The sequence below is a fragment of the Lagenorhynchus albirostris genome, chromosome 10 (assembly GCF_949774975.1).
Source record: "Lagenorhynchus albirostris chromosome 10, mLagAlb1.1, whole genome shotgun sequence".
Lineage (NCBI taxonomy): Eukaryota > Metazoa > Chordata > Mammalia > Artiodactyla > Delphinidae > Lagenorhynchus > Lagenorhynchus albirostris.
In genome coordinates, this window is record NC_083104.1 from 38,012,695 (window position 1) to 38,030,455 (window position 17,761).

General features: G+C 57.1%; 3 protein-coding genes across 6 annotated transcripts; all 3 read left to right on the plus strand.

The window, feature by feature from the left end:
• The first annotated feature begins 45 nt into the window (after window positions 1-45).
• On the plus strand, window positions 46-4,361 carry ZMYND10 (zinc finger MYND-type containing 10). The gene is made up of 12 exons (XM_060161766.1): window positions 46-247; window positions 504-612; window positions 1,718-1,834; window positions 1,956-2,009; window positions 2,127-2,264; window positions 2,342-2,430; window positions 2,520-2,620; window positions 2,956-3,128; window positions 3,375-3,500; window positions 3,583-3,704; window positions 3,825-3,950; window positions 4,038-4,361. The coding sequence occupies exons 1-12, from the start codon at window positions 156-158 to the stop codon at window positions 4,111-4,113; spliced, it is 1,323 nt and encodes a 440-aa protein (XP_060017749.1). The 5' UTR covers window positions 46-155; the 3' UTR covers window positions 4,114-4,361.
• A 316-nt stretch (window positions 4,362-4,677) lies between these two features.
• RASSF1 (Ras association domain family member 1) lies at window positions 4,678-13,492 on the plus strand. 3 transcript variants are annotated; one of them, XM_060161769.1, is made up of 6 exons: window positions 4,678-4,971; window positions 6,867-6,973; window positions 11,040-11,144; window positions 11,343-11,640; window positions 11,764-11,879; window positions 12,543-13,492. In XM_060161769.1, the coding sequence occupies exons 1-6, from the start codon at window positions 4,722-4,724 to the stop codon at window positions 12,687-12,689; spliced, it is 1,023 nt and encodes a 340-aa protein (XP_060017752.1). In that variant the 5' UTR covers window positions 4,678-4,721; the 3' UTR covers window positions 12,690-13,492. The 3 variants fall into 3 exon arrangements, with proteins under 3 accessions (XP_060017752.1, XP_060017751.1, XP_060017753.1); XM_060161770.1 differs by lacking the exons at window positions 4,678-4,971; window positions 6,867-6,973 and adding exons at window positions 7,578-7,695; window positions 8,445-8,810; XM_060161768.1 differs by lacking the exons at window positions 4,678-4,971; window positions 6,867-6,973 and adding an exon at window positions 7,424-7,695.
• An 847-nt stretch (window positions 13,493-14,339) lies between these two features.
• On the plus strand, window positions 14,340-17,222 carry TUSC2 (tumor suppressor 2, mitochondrial calcium regulator). 2 transcript variants are annotated; one of them, XM_060164025.1, is made up of 4 exons: window positions 14,340-14,604; window positions 15,000-15,092; window positions 15,714-15,834; window positions 16,005-17,222. In XM_060164025.1, the coding sequence occupies exons 1-4, from the start codon at window positions 14,459-14,461 to the stop codon at window positions 16,068-16,070; spliced, it is 426 nt and encodes a 141-aa protein (XP_060020008.1). In that variant the 5' UTR covers window positions 14,340-14,458; the 3' UTR covers window positions 16,071-17,222. The 2 variants fall into 2 exon arrangements, with proteins under 2 accessions (XP_060020008.1, XP_060020009.1); XM_060164026.1 differs by lacking the exon at window positions 15,000-15,092.
• Window positions 17,223-17,761: the final 539 nt, after the last annotated feature.

The following is a 17,761-nucleotide window of genomic DNA, read 5'->3' on the forward strand; positions in this document are numbered from 1 at the left end:
TCACGCTCCGCAACCGCTTTACAACTGTAGGGCCCCAGACTTCGGGCCCGCAGGAGACCGTGGTCCCCAAGCGTGTCAGCATCCACATCTCAGCGCAGGCCGCTGCTCGCGGTCAGCCGAACCCCACCTTCCCGCTTCCTGTCCCTTGAGCCGACATGGGCGACCTGGAGTTGCTGCTGCCCGGGGAGGCTGACGTGCTAGTGCGGGGACTGCGCAGCTTCCAGCTGCGCGAGATGGGCTCCGGAGGGTGAGACAGCTGGATCCGGGGTCAGGTGGAGTCATGGGGTCAGAGTCCTTGAGTGAAGGAGTGTGGACCTGACATTGGGGGGAGGGGTTGCCCGGCGTGGAGGGGCCCCTCGGTGGGGAGGTAAAGCTCTCCGAGACAGGGTTATATGGTCCTGAGCCACCTTGGACCCCGGTTAGGCTTCAGTAGGACCCAGCCCCCACACCCACTCCTACTGCACACATGTGCACCCACATGCACGCACACCCTGTCTGGGCAGGTGGAACCAGCAGCACGAGAATCTCGAGAAGCTGAACATGCAGGCTATCCTTGATGCCACGGCCAGCCAGGGCGAGCCCATCCAGGAGCTGCTGGTCACCCATGGGAAGGTAGGTTGGAGTCACAGGCAGGGTTCCTGTCTTCTCACCACCCCCCATCCCCACCAGTCTACCCCTCAGGAACACCCTGGGTGCCTGCACTTCCCTCTGGCTGGCACCCCTGTCCTCCCCAAAGGAAAAGGAAAAGTGTGTTACACATTTGATTTTGCAGCCCTATGGGACAGGACCCTGGCATGCCAGGTGGGGTGTAGGATGTGAGTTGATTAGGGAGATAATCCTGGATCCTAGAACAGCCTAGGCTGTAGGGGGAGGGCCCAAGTTCTAAAGGCATTACTGAATAGACTGTCGGGCTAGAGGGGGGCACCCACTAAAGTGGGGTGGGACTTTGGCATAGAAGAAGGCAACCTTCCCAGCATGAGAGAGAGGGAGTTAGAAACCAGGGATTGGCTTAACTGGAATGTGAGCCAGGAGGTGGCACCAGTAGATGACCTGAAATATCACTTGACAGAAAGATTCCTCTGCAAGGAAAAGGTGGAGCGCCCTACTGGGGTGTGAGGTAGGAATAGGGCACTGTGAAGGGCCCTGAATAAGAGTGAGGCCAAGGGCTTCCCTGGTGGCGCAGTGGTTGAGAGTCCGCCTGCCGATGCAGGGGACACGGGTTCGTGCCCCGGTTTGGGAAGATCCCACATGCCGCGGAGCAGCTAGGCCCGTGAGCCATGGCCGCTGAGCCTGCGTGTCCGGAGTCTGTGCTCCGCAATGGGAGAGGCCACAACAGTGAAAGGCCCGCGAGCCGCAAAAAAAAAAAAGAGTGAAAGGACAGGGACAAGAGAGGGAATGAGCAGGAGGGCTGGCCTGAGAGGTACACTTGAATGGGGGAGGACCTGACAAGGGCTCAGGTGCAGGGGGAGCATGGCAGCCTGGGGACAAGGCAAGGGCCAGTAATAGGAAGCCTGGGGAATGCCCCCACAGAGATGTCGGAGGCAGCTGGAAATGAAGGTCTAAGGTGCAGGAGAGATCGGGAAGGAATTCATGGAGCAGAGGAGAGTCTGGAGCCCAGGGGAGTTTGAGGAGGGCTGGGCTGGGCTGAGCCAGAGATGGGAGGGTTGCCAGGCTAAGTAGGCCCACCTCATCCCTGTCCTTCCCCTCCCCTTCAAAGATCCCGACGCTGGTGGTGGAGCTGATTGCAGTGGAGATGTGGAAGCAGAAGGTGTTCCCTGTGCTGTGCAGGCTGGAAGACTTCAAGCCCCCAAACACTTTTCCCATTTACATGGTGGTGAGCCATCGGTTCATACCCCTTCCCACCCCTTCAGAGGGCCCTGGACTAGAGAGAGTAGCTGGTAGCCCCTATCCCTCTCTCAGCAGCCCAGGGCCCTGTCCTCCTCTTTATCTGACAGTTACACCATGAGGCCTCCATCATCAACCTCCTGGAGACAGTATTCTTCCACAAGGTGAGGCACCAGCCCTGCCCATTGGCTAGCCTAGGCCGGGGTCTGGCAGCAAGGGGGGTTGTGTCTGTTTGGGAAGGGCATCAGAGGCAGAATGTTTCCCCTCCACCTGCCCCTCAGGAGGTGTGTGAGTCAGCAGAGGACACCATCTTGGACCTGGTGGACTACTGCCACCGCAAACTGACTCTGTTGGTCGCCCAGAGTGGCCATGGTGGCCCCCCTGAGGAGGAGGAGTCCCAGTATGGCACCCCCATGCAGGTGGGCTGAGGTTTCCGGGGGTTGGCAAGGGCTAGACCCAGGCTCCCCTAGCTTGAACACCATGTGCCCCACCCCAGGAGCTGCAGAAGCAGGCAGAGCTGATGGAATTTGAGATCGCACTAAAGGCCCTCTCAGTGCTGCGCTACATCACAGACTGTGTGGACAGGTGGGCTGTCCTGCTAAGCTGGGGCCTGCAGTGGAGGGCTGGTAGCCTGGGCCTGTAGCCTCAGCTCACCTCTCCATCCACGTCCCTAGCCTTTCCCTGAGCACCTTGAGCCGCATGCTCAGCACCCACAATCTGCCCTGTCTCCTGGTGGAACTGCTGGAGCACAGTCCCTGGAGCCGGCAGGAAGGCGGTAAGGTCCTCCTCCACCTGCCTAAGCCCCAGTTCACTGCTTCCAGGACATCCTCCAGGATTGATGGGGTGGGCAGCTTGCACACAGGCAGAAAACTTTGCCCCCTTGACCACAGAGAATACCAGGATGCCTCACCCAAAGTGGGCCTAGACCTGGACTCTGCAGCAGGCAGGGCCTGTGTGTCTACCACTGAGGACTCACCCTGCTCTGAAGTGAGCAGCGCCCCAGCATGGGCACATTCTGTGCCCAGACAGTGGTCAGTCCCTAGCCCGCACAGCTGGCTCACTCACAGAGCATGCAACACCTGCACACAGTATGCTGGTTCCTCTCCCCAGGCAAGCTGCAGCAATTTGAGAGCGGCCGTTGGCAGACAGTGTCCCCCTCGGAGCAGCAAAAGCTGAGCAAGTTGGATGGGCAGGTGTGGATCGCCCTGTACAATCTGCTGCTAAGCCCTGAGGCCCGGGCCCGCTACTGCCTCACAAGCTTTGCCAAAGGACAGCTACTCAAGGTAGGGAACTCCTCCCACACCAGTCACCACCGCCCCAGCACTGCCCCATGCCTCCCTTGATGTTTATTTTTGCCCACTCACCTCAGCCCCAGCCCTCTCTCCACACCTTGGGCCTCAGGTGACACAGCAGCTAGTAGGGCATGGATCCCACTGGCACCCTCAGCTCAGCCCAGCTCAGGCCCTCTTTGTTCCTCGACCCTCTGACCAGCACCGCTTCACACTGGCCTCCCCTGGACACTCTTGCAGCTTCGGGCCTTCCTCACAGACACACTTCTCGACCAGCTGCCCAACCTGGCAGACCTGCAGGGTTTCCTGGCCCACCTGGCCTTGACCGAAGCCCAGCCCCCTAAGAAGGACCTGGTGTTGGAACAGGTAGGCACTAGGTAGTTAGTTGTTCAGGACCACTGCCCACTTTACCAGCTCCTCCCTGCCACTCTCCACTTCTCTTCCCCAGATCCCAGAAATCTGGGAGCGGCTAGAGCGAGAGAACAGAGGCAAGTGGCAGGCTATTGCCAAGCATCAGCTGCGGCATGTATTCAGCCCCTCGGAGCAGGAACTGAGGCTGCAGGCACGAAGGTGAGGCCTGCTGAGCTGGCAGAAAGGGTAGAAGGGAGGCAGAAGACATGGATGTGGGTAGGGCTGCTCCCGTCCACCCACCCACCAGGTCCAGCCAAGTCCTCCTGACCCTTTTCCCAGGTGGGCGGAGACCTACAGACTGGACGTGCTAGAGGCAGTGGCTCCAGAGCAGCCCCGCTGTGCCTACTGCAATGCAGAGGCCTCCAAGCGCTGCTCACGATGCCAGAATGAGTGGTATTGCAGCAGGTGAGGGTATCCTAGGACCTTGGACCCCTGAGTCCCACTGCCATACCTCTCATAGCACAGCATCCTCACCGGCCCATTTGCCTGCAGGGAGTGCCAAGTCAAGCACTGGGAGAAGCATGGAAAGGCTTGTGTCCCGGCAGCCCAGGGTGACAGAGCCAAGTGAAGGCTGCAGCTGCTGAGGGCCGAGCACCCATGCCATACAACCCCGTGCCCCTGAACCTCTGGATCTCAGTCCGGCCTCTGCAAGTGCCCCAGCCTCCCAGGTGGTGAGGATAGCAGACGGGAAGAGCTGCTGACCCATCTCCCCCAGCAAAGCGCTCGCCACTTCCTGCTCCATCCGGCGGGTAGGCTTAGGGTGCAGCCTCAGCAAGCTGGGGCAGGAGGCCTGGGCCGGGGGCAAGGATCGGATGTGAGGACCCTCTTCCTCCAGTACAGTAAAGCTAGCTTCCAGAAACACGCCTGTTTCCGCGTGGCCCTTTGAGGTCGTCGTGGTTGTTAGGGGGAGGGGAATTGCTCGCTAGATGAAGGGAGGATAGGAAACGGAGGGCGGGGACTCCGCGAGAGCAGCCCCTCGCTGAGCCCGCCGCCCCACTCCGCCTGCGGGCCGACACAGCCCGGGCGCCCAGGTTTCCATTGCGCCTCTCTCCTCCGCTCTCCCGCCGCTCTGCCTGAATCCCGGGGGCGGCACCGCATCGGGGCCCGCCCCGCTGCCCCGCCCGCCCCGCGCTCGCTTGAGCCCAGAGCCGGCGGGACTCCTGGCCCGAGAGGGCCATGTCCGCTGAGCCTGAGCTCATTGAGCTGCGGGACCTGGCACCCGCGCGGTGCGCCGCCCCGGGCCGCACCCGGCTTGAGCGTGCCAACGCGCTGCGCATCGCGCCGGGCACAGCGCGCAACGCCGCAAGGCAGCTGGTCCCAGGCCGCGGCCACCGCTTCCAGCCCGCGGGGCCCACTACGCACACATGGTGCGACCTCTGTGGCGACTTCATCTGGGGCGTCGTGCGCAAGGGCCTGCAGTGCGCACGTGAGTAGCGGCCCTGTGCGCTGGCGGGAGACAAACGGGTGGCCAAGGGGCAGCACCGTCGCTGAGGGCCGTTGGGACGGAGGGGGTTGGCGGGTTCAGTTCCCACGGACAAGGTCCGTTACCTTTACCCCATAGCATAAGAGAGTGCGGGCCGATGGTTTATAACCTTGCCAAGCTCCACCTGTGTCTGGGACATAGGCAGAGGCTGTTGCCTGTGAATAACAAGGTGCTGCTTTCAATTTTAAAGGGTGCCTTGGCCCTTCTTGAGAAAGGCATTGTGCCTACCAGTCTCTGAGTTCATATTCCCACACCCGTCCCTTCCCAAAGATTCACTCGCCAAGTCCTGCTGCAGAATCCTTGCCGTGAAGGGAATTTACTCACCTATGGGAGAAGGCCTGGAAAAAGTCAGAACCTTGGGTGGGCCCGCTGCAAGCAGGAGTTTTGAGTATTTAGCAGATACCTATTGCAAGTTCAGTCAACCAGGTGCTAAAACATGAAACACAGCCACACACTAGCTGGTGCTTCTGCCCTCCCAGGAATCACCAGCAAGCAGAGGTTGCTCTACCACTGGCTATATACCAGCTAGAATCACTTGGAATGCTTTTACAGCCCTCCAATGCTTGGACCCTACCACAGACCTGCTAATTCAATCACTGGGAGTGTACCAGCAATTTTTAAAAACAGATCCTTCTAATGTGCAGCCTGGGTTGAGAATCACTGCTCTGGCCCATTTAGGAACTTAAGGAAGGTGTCCCAAGCCTGTGTGTGCCTGGAGACCCTCTCATCTAGTACAGGAGTTTGTCCTTTATTTAGCTGGGAGGAGCACAGGAGTTGTGACAGAACACAAAGCATGAACAAGGGCTCGGATACAGCAGTGTTCCCAAGGAGAAATAAAGTGGCCATGGAAATGAAAAACAGGACAATTTGGGTGTGTGTCAGAGGCAGAAACAAGAGCGGAATCAAGGATGAGTTGAGGTGGTTTGGTTTTGTTTTGCCTCAACTGGGAGAATGGTAGCGACTTTTGGTGAGCTGAGGAACACTGGCAAGGGTAAGAGTGAGGAAAAGTGAAGAATTAAAAGGGGTAGGAAAGTGAGTTAAATTCTGGGCATGTTGGGTTGAAATGTTTATTAGACATCCAAATGAAGATAGTGACACATAGGATTTGATCTCAGTGGGGAGGTCAGTGATGGAAGCCTTGGATCTGGGGTAGGTCAGCGTACACAGAGAAGGGAAGCGATCAGAACTGAGCCTCGGACACTCCACCATTAGATCTAGAAGTTGAAACAGAACTAAAGGAGCTGAGCAGGAGCTGCAGGGGGGTGGGAGGAAAACCGGGGTAATGGGGGCCCCCGGGAGCAAGCATTAGACGATGCTGAGGAGGTGAAGACGGAGACGGGACCGCCGGATTCGGCGGTGCGCAGGAGTTTCCTGGAGGGAGGGGCAAGCCTGACCGGAATGGGTAGAGGGTGAAGGCGAGGAATTAAGAGTGTTTGTAGACCAGTGTTGGTAAGTTTTTGGTGTGAGGGGAGTAGAAACAAATGACAACTAGAGGGGGGCCACTGGGTTAAAAGTATTTAATTTTTTCCCTTCAAGTAAATGGGCGGAGGGAGGGACGCTGATGAGGAAGGGGGAAGTTCTGCCCTAGGCTCTAGAAATGCAACTGTTGAGCAGGCCTGGATCCCTAACCGCCTGAGGCCTTCCCGCCAGTTTCAAGACGCCGGGGGACCAACTCTAAGATCTGCGTAGCAGTGGGCGGTAACGGGGCCTGAAAAAAGGCCGATCATGCAGAACACCGCGAGCAACGGCCTTCACCCCGGGGCTTCGCTTCTGCCCTCGGGACGCTTCTCCGAGCTGGTGCTGGGGTTCCTCCGCCTCACGGCCAGCCCTCTCTGCAGATTGCAAGTTCACCTGCCACTACCGTTGCCGCGCGCTCGTCTGCCTAGACTGCTGCGGACCCCGGGACCTGGGCTGGGAACCGGCGCTGGAGCGGGACACGAATGTGGTGAGCGCGGGACCGGGGAGCTTACAGGCAAGGCAGGTATGCGCTGACGAGCGGGCCACACTGCAGGCGTTCCCTAGGGCCGCCTGGCGCTACGCGCAATGAACGTTCTGATAGCCGACTTCCTGGCGGCAGAGAGTAGCTAATTCTGCGCGCGGGCTCGAAGGGGTGCCGGTGGTGCTGACTCGGCCCTTACCGCCCGGAGCCACCGAGGCTCCGAGCTAGCACAATTTCCGCACTTTCCCACAGCCGCATCCGGTCTTGAGGCCACGCTGGTGCACATGCGCACACATTCCAACTAGTTTCCTGTGGGAGGTGGGGCCTGCGAGGCGAAGCTGAGCTGAGCTGCCAGAGCGATGAGATCATTCCTGGAGGCGAGGCGCGTGTGGCCCCGCCCTTCGACATTCGTCCTCCAACGAGATGAGAGCTAGATCCGCGCTGTCTACGTTTCAGTGTTAACGGTTGCGGCGCGGACACTGGTTCCGGCGCGGACACTGGTTCCGGCGCACGCGCACACGCGCCTGGGGCGGTGGTGGGAGGCTACGGGCGCACTGGAACCGGCGGGCGCGGCGATGGGCGAGGCGGACGCGGGGACTCCCTCTTTCGAGATGACCTGGAGTAGCACGACAAGCAGTGGTTACTGCAGCCAGGAGGACTCGGACTCAGAGCTCGAGCAGTACTTCACAGCGCGTACCTCACTGGCGCGCAGGCCGCGCCGGGATCAGGTGGGGGCCGGGGGTTGCGGGAAGCGGGCTGGGGGCGGTCGCTGGGACTCCGCTCCTCCCCAGTAAGTTGCCTGGTCGAGAACTTGTGGGCAGCCCTTGGGTCGAGTTGCCTGCCGTGAGCGTGGGCCAGCCCTCGGAACCGTGTGTTGGGCTTTCAGCGCGTCGGTACTGAGAGCTGAGGCCTTGCTGTTTCTGTCACAGACCGGTTGAACCAGGGGAAGCAGCTAAGTGGCATGGGGTAGACCAGGGACAGGCATTATCCACCGATTACTAAGGCTGACTGCGCAGTCTAGACTAACACCTCTATTTCCGCGTGCGGGCGCTCCCACCCCCTCTCTGGGGGACCAAGAGGAAGTGGAGGGGGAGGAGTCCTCGCCGGGAATTGAGAAGGGTGTTTAGGAGAGAGGCAAGGGAAGGTCCAGGCCCCTCCGTTTGCACTCCTGGATGGAGGCAGCGTGGTCCCCATCTCTTGCCGGTCCTGGCCTGTCACCAGCTACTGGACTGTGGAAGATTCTGAGCCTCCCCTCCTCTGCAGTGGACCAGGAGTGCTCGCTTGGGCAGCATATATAGTAAAGTTAGAGCGGACCTGGAGAAAGGGGATCTGGGAATGGATGGGAAGGAAGCCTTGTTCTGGACTGTAAGCATCCAGGAGCACTTTATCCACAAGAGGTGGGGAAGGCTAGATTGTAAAATGCCCTGAGAGGGGTCAAGAGAGATAGGGGTTACTAATCCAGGACTATAAATTGCAGTGCTGGAGCAGCTGTGCCTCTCGGAGTCTCCCAGGTGTCCCCATCATCAGAGACCTCTGTGATGTGTGCCATGAGTGTGGCCGCCAGGCTCAGATCACTGTTCCGGAGATGGTACACCTCAGAAGAGCACCCTGGTCAGGGCATCGGGAAAGAGAGATGGGGACCATGAAGTAAAGTTCAGTATACCTGGCAGCAGTGGGGCAGAACTCCTTACATGAGTCAAGAAAAGGGAGTTGTGGATAACTCTTTAGGGGAAAATTCTATACCTGGAAAGCTGAGCCCAGAGTTTGGGTACAAGGTTTGAGTGTGGATCCCTGGGACTGTCCGTGTGTCACTCAGGCCTGAGCCATCTTCCATTGTGGAAAGGTGAGAAAACCACAAGACACTAACCAATTGAAAAGGAGGCTGGGGCGTCCCAAGTTGTATGTAAAATAAAACCATCAGTCACTATGGACAGTGGCAGAGTAGAAGGTGGGTGGCTATAGTGTCGCAGAAGGGAAATTCCATGGTATCCCTCTGGGACAGCTGTTGGAATCCTCCTCTAGCAGTCAGCTTCGGAAAATGGAAAAAGATACTCTTACTCCTCTAGAATCCTGGGAGGACAGTGCAGTACCTCCAGTCCAAGTCCCTTGTTTTATGAATAAAGATACTGAGGGAGGTTCACCTGGAGAAGGGAAGGGGCTGGAACTGAGGTCACTGCATCCCAGCTCAGGGCTCCTGGATAACCCAGGAAGGGAAGAGGAAGGACCCAGGCTAGAGCTCAGAGCCATCACAAGGAAGGGGAATGAGTTAGTGCCATCTCTTTGATCACCCTGTTGTGTAAGTAGAATTCTCTTCCTTTTTGCCCTGGCACTAGTCTGCTCAGCTTTCCTCCTGCCCCTAGCACCCCTTCCATCCTGACACTCCTTCCCACTGGGGTACTTCTTCCTGTCTCAGGCCCTCTCCTTGGGCCTGAACAAACACATCCACCCTTTATTCCCAACCTCCAGCCCTTATTTTACCTCCCAGATCCCTTGTTTTCCAGGGTCCAGACCATTTGTTCTTACTAGTCCTACAGGGTTTCCCACTGTCTCCAACAAGGTTTCTGCTAGAGTTTTTTTGTTTTCTTTTGTTTTCAATATTTACTTGTTTATTTATTTGGTTGCTCCAGGTCTTAGTTGTGGCACGCAGGATCTCCGTTGCAGCATGCGGGATCTTTTAGTTGCAGCATGCAGGATCTAGTTCCCTGACCAGGGATGGAACTTGAGCCCCCTGCATTGGGAACGTGGGGTCTTAACCACTGGACCACCAGGGAAGTCCCTAGAGTTTTCACTTCTCAATGCTCTTTTCCATCTAGGAGACTTTTGGAAACTTGGCGAAGCAAATAGGGTGCAGTTCCCACCCCTCCCCCAGTCTCAGTCCTCAGTGCCATGTACTTGCTGGCCACTGAACAGCAGCAGGTTCTAGATAAAGAGCATACTGCTAAAAGGCTGTGGACTCTACCCTAACCCCTCATCTGTCCTTCCTGTTGTCCCCTTGAGATGGTTTAAGCTTAGGGCGCTCCAAGGCAGTAGTCAGGAAGAAGCCTGGCTGTCCTGGGCTCAGAGCTGAGCACAAGGTTAAGCTTATTCTGCAGGAGACCCTCTGATGGGAGCTCCCCTGGGACAAGGCATTGGTCAGTGATGATCTCAGCTGTGTCTGTGACACTCTCATTCCTACTAGGGCCTATCTGACGTCAACAGGAGGTAAGGGTGATGCAATGGGACCAAGGGAGTTTGGCAGAAGCCCTGGCCCATACTCCACCCTTCAGACAAGAATCGAGTCCCTGGAGGAACAGAGGAAGGGCTGAGTGGTAAAGCTAACACCTTTGGGCTAAACCTCTAGACAGCAGAGAGGAGGTACATAAGCCTCCCTGTTTGGCAGTTGTGGGACAGGCTTTACCAGGAGGCTGCCCATGCCAACTTCTGGCAGATTGGAGCCTGGCCTGAAGCTGCCTTTTGTGCAGATTGGGTCAAGATCAAATGGCATGTCATAGTGGATTCCTCACTATGTCTGAGACATGCAGGGCTGGCCCAAGTCCCCCACCAAGGAGGTTAAGGTTGTAGATGTTGCCCTTCTCCTCCTGCCCACTGGTGGCTGGGCTCCTGGTGTGTACCATTCCCCATACCTCTCACCCTGCAGTGGGCCATGGCCAGGGCAGACTGGCAAAGTGGACTGTCTTCTCCAGGGTACACCCTGACCCCATCCAACTAGGGTGCTGGGATCAAGCTGTTCCTTTTCAGAGTCCCCAATCTTTTCCTGGCTCCTAGCCTTGTGTTTTTCGTTGCCTTGGTTTTAAGGTATCCTTAGGGCCTCACCCAGTGCTGAGGAGGCTCCAGGCAGGTGGCAGAGAAGCCAAATGATTCTGCCTTGGCTGTCTCCATCCATAGCATGCAGAACCAAGGGCAGTGATGGGTTCTTCTCATCAGGCCTCAAACTTTGTTGTCAGTTTCCAAAGGCTTCCCACAGGCCATTTTTCAGAGTGGTCCACCCAGGGCTTACCTCCTTGCCCGTGACATGCATTGCAGAGGAATGGGTTTCATAAGGATCCTATGTCCATGCTTGCCCATCTTTCAGGATGAGCCCGTGGAGTGGGAGACACCTGACCTTTCTCAGGCTGAGATTGAGCAGAAGATCAAGGAGTACAATGGCCAGATCAACAGCAACTTGTTCATGAGCCTGGTGAGTTGACAGCCTGTTTTGGAGAGAGACAGGAACCCAACTGTTTGCCTGATGCCCAAAGGGTCACAGCTGAGGTATTCTTGGGTAGACCCTAGCAGTGATTTATTCACACCCAGCCTAGCCCCAAGTGGACTGGTAGTGCCCAAGTCTGTTCCATCTCATCTGGCATCTAGTCATAGTTTGGTTTCTCCTCTTTAGAACAAGGATGGCTCCTACACAGGCTTCATCAAGGTTCAACTGAAGCTGGTGCGCCCTGTCTCAGTTCCCGCCAGCAAGAAGCCACCCTCCTTGCAGGATGCCCGGCGGGGCCCAGGGCGGGGTACAGCTGTGAAACGCCGCACCTCCTTCTACCTGCCCAAGGATGCTGTCAAGCACCTGCATGTCTTGTCACGCACACGGGCACGCGAGGTCATCGAGGCCCTGCTGCGCAAGTTCTTGGTGGTGGATGACCCCCGCAAGTTTGCACTTTTTGAGCGGGCTGAGCGCCATGGCCAAGGTGGGCTTCCCACCCCACCCCACCATGTGTGAGGGTATATATGCATGTGCCTGTGCACGTAGGAGCTGAGGGGGCTGGGTCTGCCTCTAATCAAACACTCCCTTCCCCCTGCCTGGCTCTCAGTGTACCTCCGGAAGCTGTCAGATGATGAGCAGCCCCTACGGCTACGGCTCCTTGCAGGGCCCAGTGAGAAGGCCCTAAGCTTTGTCCTGAAGGAGAATGACTCTGGGGAGGTGAACGTGAGTAACAGCCCTCCTTAGTTTCTTGGTTGTGACTGGGCAGGACTGGTGGGTTGCAGGCTTGAAAGAGGAATAGGGCTGCAGACAAGCCCTGCAAAGCCTCTCCAGGAATACATGAGCCTTATAGCTAAAGTGAAGGCTTCCAGGAAACTCATGCCAAGGTCTAGGGCTTGTCCCAAGAAGCCAGGAAGAACTGTCTTGGCGCACTGCTCTTTCCTATTGTGGAAAGTCCTCAGGAGATGCAGGAGTCCATCTGATGGCATTCTGATCTCAGGCCAGGTCAAAGCCACACAGATGGGCACGGGACAACATGCAGGCACCCGCTTCAGGCATTAGAACCTTTTACCTGGAAGCTGTACAGCTCCAAGGTAGTGCCTCTTCAGAGTGAGATCAAACTCAGAGAGAGTGGGCATGACCTGTTCAAAAGTAACTAGGGAATGTTTGGTTTGGTTGCCTGTCCACGAGGTGACTGCCCTACTTTGTGGGGCCCATCTTCTATATGGATTGTTGTTGGGAATCCTAACACAGACCATTCAGGCAAGAACCTGACATTAGAAAGCCCCATCCTAGTTGTGTGATCGGGATGCACTGGTGTTCTTTGGGGAGAGCCTGCTGGTTTGGCAGTGGCCTGCTGTAGCCTGTGTCTCCCTTCTCCCCCTACAGTGGGATGCTTTCAGCATGCCTGAGCTACACAACTTCCTACGCATCCTGCAGCGGGAGGAAGAGGAACATCTCCGCCAGATCCTGCAGAAGTACTCGTATTGCCGCCAGAAGATCCAGGAAGCCCTGCATGCCTGCCCCCTGGGGTGACCTCTCGTACCCCTGGGTGGAAGGAGGAGAGTAGGCAGCGCCAAGGGCGTGCCGTGTGAGTGTGCAAAGGGCCATGTGGCCCGAGGAATGAGTGTGCATGGAAGCCCTCTCTTGCTGGGGGAATGAGCCCAGAGAACAGCGAAGGAGCTGGCCCCCTGTGTCCACCAGTGGGTGTAGCAGAGCATGGCTCTACATCCTTCTGCCCTTTGTGTACTGGGTCATGGTGGGCCAGGGTTGCCCTGGGAAGCTGCTCCAAGCTTGCAGCAGGGGTAGAGGAGACAGAAGTCTCCTTAATTTGTGTCTCAGATATGAGAATCTTGGAGACCCTACAAACAGAATAGGGTCATGTTTGCAGGGATGAGGGCCCTCACCTATGGTGAAAGGTTGTGTGTTTCGGGTCTTGGATGGGGTCTCAGGACAGTCCTATCAGAACCAAGGGTGGGTGTTTAAGGTAAGACAGGCATCAAGAAAGAGTCTAGGGTTCCCTCTACAGCACCCTCTGGCTCCTCACACACCCTGGGGTCAGGGAGTGCTGGCTCATGGTGCAACAACAGTGCCTCTGCCTCCTCCAAGGAGGATGTCCCTGTGCCAGGGTCTGTGTGAGTGTGGGCACTGTCCCAGGTCTGTGCCTTGTTTGCCAGTCAAAGCCAGGGTCTTTCCCTTGGGTATTTTTGATGATGTGTGCGAATGTATGTAATATTTTGTGGCCTCAGTTGAATGCCTCCTGTGGGGGAAGGGGTGGGGGTGACAGTCATCAGGGCCTGGGGTCTGAGAGAATTGGCTAAATAAAGATTTAAGAATTCTCCTGCTTTTGGATTCTTTATTATGGGCCCTCATCTGCAGTTGCCCCTCATGCCAGTGGCTGCCGAGGTTGATGGACAGGCTCAGAGCACCTTTTCAAGTGGGACCATGGGACAAATTTGTGAAGGATGTGGTGTATGGATATGTACTGAGTCATCACTCAAACCCCGGGGCTCAGGTCGTGGTGGGGGAAAGAACATCGGCTGCAGCCAGAGCTTAGGGAAACCACACACTCCAAGCTGTGGAAGGCGCTTCACCAAATATTGAGATAACTACTGTGGATCAGACACTGCTCATGGCACCGAAGGTACAGATATGTTAACTCTTGCCTTCATGAAGCATGGCTTCTGGTGGATCTGGAAAGAATTCTGAATTTGAAGTTCTTCAGCCCTGAATGTAGATATACAACTACATTAAGCCAATTCCTTAATTTTCCTTAGGTTCAGTTTCTTTGCCACGTGCCACAGTGGGGATCGTAAAAACGGTGTGGGGATAGAATGAGGGCAGACGGGCACTGCCCAAACTGGCCTAGGGTCAGGCCCTAAAGTGCTGCTTTGGTTGGGTAGGCTCGCTGAGCCTGACCTCTGGGGGTCGGGGACTTCGGAGCCGCAGTACAAGCCGAAGAAACCAGGTGGAGGACACAGCCACCGCTTTCCAGACTGAGCTGCCCCAGCTGGAGAGGGCGTGGCCTGCTGGGACCTGACGTCTCGCAGTGCATGCTGGGATACATAGCATCTGAGGGCAGCTATTAGCCCAGCCCCGCGGACCGACGAGAGAAGCAGCCAATCAGAGGCAGGAGCATACGCAGTGTTCGGAAGCGGAAGTGAGGTTTCCGTGGAGACAGCGGAGCCTGCGGAAGGCGGCGGCGGCGGCACCTGCGAGCGGAGGCCTAGGCGGGGCATGGCGGCGCGGACGGTCCTGTGAGAGCGAAGCTGCCGCGGGGCCCGCCATGCGCCGGCGGCCCTGACATGGGCGCCAGCGGCTCCAAAGCTCGGGGCCTGTGGCCCTTCGCCTCGGCGGCGGGGGGCGGCGGCCCGGAGGCGGCTGTCGCTGAGCAAGCTTTGGTGCGACCGCGAGGCCGAGTCGTGCCCCCCTTCGTATTCACGCGCCGCGGGTAAGGGCGTGGGGTTCCGCCCCCGGGAGGACAGACGGGCGGCTGGGTGCCCCGCGTCATGGGGCGCTCCCGCCGCTGTACCCCCTACACCCGAGTCAGGACGGTTCCCATATTTCAGGCTCCCAGAGGAACAAGGGGTGGGGAAAGCCGAGCAGTCGGTTCCTGGCGGCCTGGCTGCTCTGAAGGTCTCCCGAGGAGAAGAGTGGGCCTGAGGCTTGTCCCTGGGCAGGCCCTCCTCACGGTGAAGCTAAGATAGGGCCTCCCTGAGACTTCAGAACCTCTTCCTTTCATCCCATCCATCCCAGCCTGCAAGCTGAAGGCTCCTATCCTCCCTCACCTCCAGTTCTCTCTCGGGGAGAATGACCCTCTGTTTTGTCTGTTTACATTCCCCACAGTGGTGGGGTTGGACCTCTCTGGGTAGTGGCCGGGAAAGCAGGACTGGCCCCCAGCGTTGGGGATGGGGCCTGGGGAAAAAGACCCTCACCCAGGTATGTTTCCCAGATCTGGAGCACTGACCTCCCCCCTCCCCCAAGCGGCCCAGACAGGAGCATTCGATTGGCCTCGCTGTGATGGGCCCTGGGGAGTGACACTCAGGTGATGCTGGAGATTTGGCTGTAGATACTAGGGGGACCCCAACAGTGGCAGTTTGGCTGCATCAACCACCTGGATGGGGGAGGATGCAGGCTTTTTCCCTTTAGGCTCCCTCCTAGCTCAGGCATCTGCTATCTCAGGCTTTGGCCCTGGGCCAGCAGTGTCTTCTGGAGTGAGACCAACATGCCCAGGCCACCATCCTGCCCACTCTAGAAGCCCTGGGTGAAGGCAAGGGCCTGATGGAACGGCTACTCTTGCTGAACAAACCAGTGATTTTTTGGTATGGCCTCTCTTCTCATAATCTGACAGAGTAGCACTGGCCACCACCCCACTCCCCACTTCCTTTTGGTATACCCCAGATACTAAGCAAGGGATTCTCCAGGCATATTAACCTCCCTTCCTCCCACCAAGGTTGTTCCTCCCCATTTGGGGGAGGGCATACTTCCCTGTGGTCTGTGGCATTTGCCATGACTAGGTTGGGGCTCCAGCCCAGCCCGTTCCCCTCTCCCTCTGCACAGCTCCATGTTCTATGACGAGGATGGGGATCTGGCTCACGAGTTCTATGAGGAGACAATCGTCACCAAGAACGGGCAGAAGCGGGCCAAGCTGAGGCGGGTACATAAGAACCTGATTCCTCAGGTGAGGGGCTGGGCAGTGGTCATAGAGCCTATGTTGATTGTGTGGAGGTAGACCCAGATGGGGTCTGCTCTTATGGTGGGGGCTCTTGGGGGAGGAGCTGGGAGGAACAGGAAGGCTTCCTGGAGTAGGGGCCCTGAGCTGGCCCTCACTAGCCTCTGTTTCCATGGCAGGGCATCGTGAAGCTGGATCCCCCCCGCATCCACGTGGATTTCCCTGTGATCCTCTATGAGGTGTGAGCCTGGGGGGTGGCAGGCATAAACACCCCCTGCCCCAGCAAGAAACCCCCCGGCTCAAGGTGTGGCTTCCACTGAGGAACCTAGGCTGGGGCCACAACCGTGAATAAATTCCACTGGCCCGGAACCTTCAACTGTGAGCAGGGCAGTCCTACAATGCTGGTTGGGTGTTGGTTTGTATGTGGACAAGAGGTGGCTGGTGGCTGGCAAGGGCTGATGGCGGAGTTACCAGTCCACCTTTCCCAGCAATCCCTACAAGGAGCATGGCAGGGCATATGCTGTTCAGGAATGCCTGGTTCCTGTGCCCTTGCCTGGCCTGCATTCTTCCAAGCTTGCCTAGGGCCCAGCCCTGCTGGAGGCTACAGCACTTTACAAGTAAGGTCTGCCTTTTTCCAGCCCCAGGGCTGTGGGAGCTGTACACAAGTGGGAACTTCCTTTCCCTCACTTCCTTCACCCTCTCGTTGGAGCATTTCAGCCGTTTGCTACCTCGATTCCTCCTGTGTTGGACAGAAGCTGGGGGCAGAACAAGCCTGATTCTTCCTGCCTACCTGCCCATCTGTTCCCACCCCCAGATGGATGGACAGTTTGCTGGCTGTTAATAGGTGTGGGAGGTTTCTCCCTCTACCCCAGGCTGGGCTGATCCCTCCCCACTGCAACTAGTTGTTGACCCCTACCCCAACTGAGAGGGCATAGGATGGGGATCAGGAAGGGCTCTGGATGCCTGTGCCTATGGGGTGTTGCCACATCCCACCTACTGTGTCTAATCCCCCTTGCCCTTACACATCCACCACCCTGTGATAAGGAACAGCACCCTGTGGCTGGTGCCAGTAGCTCTGAGGAGCCCACCACCCATTCCCCTACAGTATACCCATCCCTTCAGGATCAGTAAGAGAAAAGTACTGGAGCCCTGGGTAGGGACAGAAAGGAGAGAACAATCATAAAGGAATACTTAAAATGTGAAAGCTTGTAAATAGTCTAGTCCATGATGTTGGGGCAGAGTCTGATTTCTACATAAAAATGACTTTTTTTTTTTAATTCCTTACCGTGCAAACTCTGTTCTTCAAGCGTGTGAGAAATGGCTTAGGGAGGGTAGCCCTCAATCTAGGAAGGCTGTTGTGTTATTTGTTCAATAAAATTATTTGTAGACCCTGCATACAAGAATGACATCTCTGAGGCTTGATACCCAGTATCTAGACCACCACCTGGGCATAGTAGGTGGGCCTGGGTGGGGGACTCTTGTTGCCCACATCTCCAGCGAGGCCCAGAGTGAGCATGAGCCTAGCCTGCGGCCATTCCAGCTACAATCAGCAGGTGGCAGTGTATTCACACAGACCTCATTGCAGACCCCCTCAGGATGGAGAGCCATTCATACTTGTGTATTGTGTTCAATAAGCAGGGACCCCTGGAATTGGAAGGCCCTGGAGTACCTCAGTAGGGATTGGCCCCATCTGCCTGACCTGAGGTGAGAGTGTGACCACACATAGGTCTGGAACAGTTGTCCTGCCCCCAGCTGTGCCAGCTGACGCCACATGAGGTCACAGCCTGAGCCCCATGGACCTCCAAGGCCCAGCCTTAGGTGGACAGCAGCCAAGTGGGTACCACTGCCCTTGACCTACTGCGAGGCTCTGCAGCCCAAACCTACTTGCACTACCAGGAGAGTAGGCTTGGGGCTTCTGTTCCAGCAGGTAAAGCTC